The sequence below is a fragment of the Sus scrofa genome, chromosome 2 (assembly GCF_054392235.1).
Source record: "Sus scrofa isolate SSC_HxYL_T2T_F1_AM1 chromosome 2, Sscrofa_HxYL_maternal_Yorkshire_Landrace_v2.0, whole genome shotgun sequence".
Lineage (NCBI taxonomy): Eukaryota > Metazoa > Chordata > Mammalia > Artiodactyla > Suidae > Sus > Sus scrofa.
In genome coordinates, this window is record NC_139384.1 from 15849852 (window position 1) to 15855029 (window position 5178).

At 35.6% G+C, this 5178-nt stretch overlaps 1 protein-coding gene across 1 annotated transcript; it reads right to left on the minus strand.

The window, feature by feature from the left end:
* On the minus strand, positions 1 to 4688 carry LOC146405221 (olfactory receptor 4C3D-like). The gene is made up of 2 exons (XM_085015204.1): positions 4475 to 4688; positions 1 to 3175 (listed from the first exon to the last, which is right to left on the minus strand). The coding sequence occupies exon 2, from the start codon at positions 3127 to 3129 to the stop codon at positions 2197 to 2199; it is 933 nt and encodes a 310-aa protein (XP_084871330.1). The 5' UTR covers positions 3130 to 3175; positions 4475 to 4688; the 3' UTR covers positions 1 to 2196.
* Positions 4689 to 5178: the final 490 nt, after the last annotated feature.

Consider the following 5178-nt stretch of genomic DNA (forward strand, 5'->3'; position numbering starts at 1 on the left):
TTTTTTTTTTTTGAAATCTTGTGTTTTGGGTTCAATGAGTAAGTATTTCTTCAGAGTGACATATGATTTTTTTGTTTTTTCAATTTTTTTTGATATTTTTAACACACTTATCAAATATCAAAATTTAAGTAAAATTCTTTTAGCTTCCAGCTATTTCTGGGACACTTCAAAGGAGCCCCAATTCCTCTCAGAGAAGAACATCAAGCTAATTAGGCTTGCTAAATTATTTGAGAAACATTGCCAAGTGACTGCAGATGGACTGTCGTTTACAGTGTATAGATCAAGGTGCTTATTATAGATATTCCAAAAGGAATAAGGGATTCCTAAAATTGGAATATCTTGATATAATGTAATCAATCATAATCCTTGTTATTATCTTTAAATGTTGTATATCACAGAAATATGCAAGTTTCTTGCCAATTAATTTATAATCAAATGTTTAAGATGCCTCTTTAAGTTTTGTTCTTATGGGCCATCTTTATTTTACATTAATCCTTTCATAAAATGAAGATCTTCAAAATCTTCATAAAAGGAACTTTTTGACAAATTGCACCACTTGTTAGAGACACTCTTTTCTCCATTGTATCTTCTTGCCTCCTTGGCGGTAGCCATGCACAACCTAGTAAGCACATTCTCCCCAGCACCATTCTCTGGAGTTAGGGTATGGTCAAATTATGGAAGAAATAGCTCAGGTTGACCATTGACTTGGAGAAAGTGATTTTATGAGAGGTAGCATGATGGGAGTGTTGTAGTCAGAGAGACTTGGATTAACAACGAGTGATGTAATAATGTAGAATCACCTGGTAATCTCCACATATTTAGAGGCACATTGCTAGTATGTCCTACTTTCTGAAGGTTCACCTTAGCCATTTTGATTTTTTGAAGTTCTATGTTAGTGCATTTTTCACTTATGAGAATGAAATCTGAAGGGGATTTTTTACCTTTACCAAAAAAAAAAAGTTACCATACTAGTGTTGATCTTTTTAAAAAGTGAAGTGGCATAACTTGAACTTTCAAAGAGAGGAAAATATAGTGATGAAATACACTGCTACATGTGAGACAATCCTACAGTATATGGATGGTATCTCCTCGAAGTTCAGTGCATTAATTGTTAAGATTGCAGATAATGTTGTCGTCTGTAGACTTATACCAGAGATAATCATATTTCATTAGAAAGAAAGTAGGTTTGAGTTTTAAAGACTTGGGTTGGAAGCTGTAGCTGAAACTTTGAAAAGAAACTGCCTTCCAGTGTAACATTTCCTAGCACACTTTATGGAGGAAGCATGCATGATGTAAGAGGCAAGTAACTTAGTGAAACTCTTTTGGATTTAATTTGCTTTTCTGTAAAGTGGGGATGCTAATAATGGAAACACCAGTTCTTACATGGGTAAATCAATGAAGTGAATATACTAAAGAGTCAATAAAGCATTAATTTATGGTAAATGTATGTATCAGAATTACAGAACCATAGCTTTGGAACCTAATCGTATGACTATTCATTCAAATTTGATAAAAGATACTTAACTTTGTTTCAAATGACTCAAGTCATGTTATGGAAAATGAAAACATTTCTTTTATATTCAACGCTGTTGGCCATAGGATTATAAGAAAATAGAGCAAATTCAGAGTAATTTCAAATTTTCTCTGTGCCAAGTAAAGAAATAGATTGTGAATTAATCTTTTCCCCTTTTATAAGTGACTCTCTCCTTGCTTTCGGTAAATTCATGTTACAAAACAAAAACAATAGCAAAAACAAAAAACCCTGCTGTAATTCCTTCTTGCAACTGTCCCTTTTCTATGCATCTACTAAGAATTTCTATCCCTTATTTGCTTTAATACAGGTTTAACCAAAATGGAAGACACTCTGAGACCAAGGTGGAGAAGCCAATTTCATCCAAGTAGCACAATTTAGTAAAACAGTATAAGAATCCGGGGTAAAACATACTCCATATTCATAAAACTAGGGTTATATAGTTGTTTTTCCATTGTCTATTCTGAAGTTATGAACATGAATATTGAAGCCTTGCTAAGAATATTGAAGGTTATCAAGATGACTAATAAATGCCTAGCCACTATTAAATAATCAACAAATATTAGCTCTTGCCTTTCTTCTGTCAATAATCTGCAAGAATTCTTAGTTTTCTTTCACAATTTACAACAGATATCCACCTCCCTATGTACATAAATTATTACTTTCTAGGCATCATGTACAACCCAAGTTACTCTCCTCTTCAGTAAACCCTTCATGGCATTCTTCACCTCTGTGTTTCTCACTGTATAAATGATAGGATTTAACATGGGAGTGAGGGTTCCATAGAACAAACTCACCAACTTGTCCACAGGATAGGTGGCCACAGGACGTACGTAGACGAATATACAAGGGACAAAACAGAGTACCACTACTGTAAAGTGGGATAGACAGGTAGAGAGGGCTTTGCGTCTTCCTTCAGAGCCATGGGATTTCAGGGAGCTCAGAATGACCATGTAGGAGATGAGGAGCATGAAAAAAATGAGCAAGCACATGCCCCCAGTGTTAGCTGATATCACTATTCCACGCCAGTAGGTGTCAGTGCAGGCAAGTTCAAACAGTGAGAAGAAGTCACACATGAAGTGGTCAATGACATTGGGACCACAGAAGGGCAAGTCAAGCACAAAGAGAATCTGTACAGTAGCATGGATTATCCCCCCAACCCAGGCCACCACCACTAGGAGCTGGCAGAGCCCATGGCGCATGATGGTTGTGTAGTGCAGAGGCTTGCAGATGGCCACATAGCGGTCATAAGCCATGGCAATGAGCACAATGATCTCTGATGCTGCAAGGAAATGTTCTAAATAGAGTTGAGTCATGCAGCCACCCCAGGAGATGGTTGACCTCTGGTAGAGGAGGTCAATGGTAATCTTGGGGGTAGCAACAGACGTGAAGGAGGCATCAATGAAGGCCAAGTAAGTGAGAAAGAAGTACATGGGGGCCGAAAGTGTGGGGCTGAGGGAGATGGTAATGACAATGAACAGATTGGCCAGCAAGGTAAATAGGAAAATGGACAAAAAGACCATGAAGAGTATTTTTTGCAAATGTGGATTCTGTGTGAATCCCAAGAGAACGAACTCAGTCACATTGCTGGGAGACATGTGGAGATCCACTTACGAAGGAACACCTTCCTGGGTCCTGAAATATCTACAAAAATAAAAAATAACAGGTCTTAATCAGGAAAGTATTATGGTCTCACTTTCTTAAAACTAGAATTGTCATGTTCAGTGAAGAGCATGTTTTTGGCAGACCTGCTCCAGTTCTTATTTCAATTCTTCCTTTCTTTCTCCACAATTTACATCTCTTCAGACCTAGCACCTGTCACCTGTTAAATATCCATGGTGCAACATTGGGTGCATAAATAGTATGCTATTTAAACAAGATCAGGTTTCTCCTCCTGCTTCCAACTCCAAGTGACTTTGTAAGTCAGTTCAGTGTTTCATGCTACTGAGCCCTCCTCTGTGGCTGAGAACTTACACATTGCAATTCTCAGATGTATCTTATAAATGGAGAGTTGGCCCACAGATTTAAGAATTATTCCCTCTTCACTGATAATTCACATTTGAACTCTCAGCTGTAAATGTACAGAGAAATACACCATCAGTGAATATCTATCACAAGCAGAGTGTAACCAAAAAAAAAAATATATATATGTATATATATATATATATATATAAAATTGGTGACACCCTCTCCCTGGTACACATCCGAACACATAAGTTATTTGAATGTGCTTCCTCACATGCAGTAGTGCCAGGCATGGTGTCTGCAGTGTCTGAAACCTCTTAGGTGATGAGTAGATGCTTAGTGAGTTGCCATTCTCCATGGGTAAGAATAAGACTGCTTCCCCAGATCAGAAACCTGGGGGGAGTTCTAGTGTTCTTGTTCTCCTGCTCTGTTTATCATTTCTCTCTACAATGTGAGAAACACAAATGGACACTGAAAGGAAGCTGCCCTCCAGTTTAATAGTTTCTGCCACATTTTATGTGGTGTAATTTTAAATTACCACTGGGAAAAACTATGTTAATGGTTCATTTTACTTTAGACAATTGGTGGGCTTGTTAATTGATATTTTTATTCTTTAAAATTATGTTCTACATACAATTTAAAATGGTCTTATTCAGTCCAAGTACAGCTTCTGTTGATTGGATAAAAATAAATATTCTTGCATTAGTATTTATTACAAGATATATCAAGCAAAAGAAACTCTCTTTTTTTTTCCAAAAAATAAGGGTTTAAAAATAAGTTTAAATTTATTTACAGTTTAAATAAGTTTTATTTTAAAAACTTTTTATAGTTTTAAAAAATAAGTTCTAAAAATCAAAATTAAATGTGGAGAAGAAAAGAAATAGTCTGCTCGGTAAGACAGAAAGATAATGCACTACACATATATACACAGACCAATACAAACAGATATAAAATTTATTACTTTTTATAAATACCTACCAAAGTTCACAGATTCAACAAATATTTACTGGATACTTCCTATGTATATGAATGTGTTCACACAAAGTCCTGAAGGGTCTGCCTGTTAAATGCCCTTAATGCCTGAAATTCACTAACAAACAGCAGCGAGAACCCACTCATGATATATTTTTTCTTCTTACTCCTTTATGGTTCTACTAAGTGCATTCTCATGCCTTCTCCCATCTTCCCATACTGACCATCTTCCATCATTCCTGGTTACAGGATACTGAGTTACTAATAGAATGAGAAATTTGGGAACATAAATTTCCTAAGGGAAGAGAAGAGAATAAATGAATATAATAAAATGGATTCTACAAAAAAACAAACAAACACGTCTTTTCTTTCAAAGATAAATGGCTAAAGAACTTTATTTTTTAATTATCCATAATGCAAATTCTACACATATATGGAGACAAAGTGCAGCAGCTCCATTGCATTCCCTTATTCTAAGTTGGGCTCCCCTAACAGATCGGAGAAATATAGTGTGTACATAAATTAAGTGTCAGACATAATTAACAAAAGTGCTTTAAAAATAACTATGAAGAAATAGAAATCAGTTTTTCCTCCCCTTTGGCACCACAATACTCTTTCTAGGAATAAACCCTAAGGGAAATTTTTTCAATTTAATGCTTTTTATTTTTACATTATAGATTGGTTTGCAGTGTTCTGTCAATTTTCTACTG

Excerpts from the sequence above, each read along its gene's own strand:
- LOC146405221 (XM_085015204.1), bottom strand. The coding sequence starts at position 3,129 with ATGTCTCCCAGCAATGTGACTGAGTTCGTTCTCTTGGGATTCACACAG.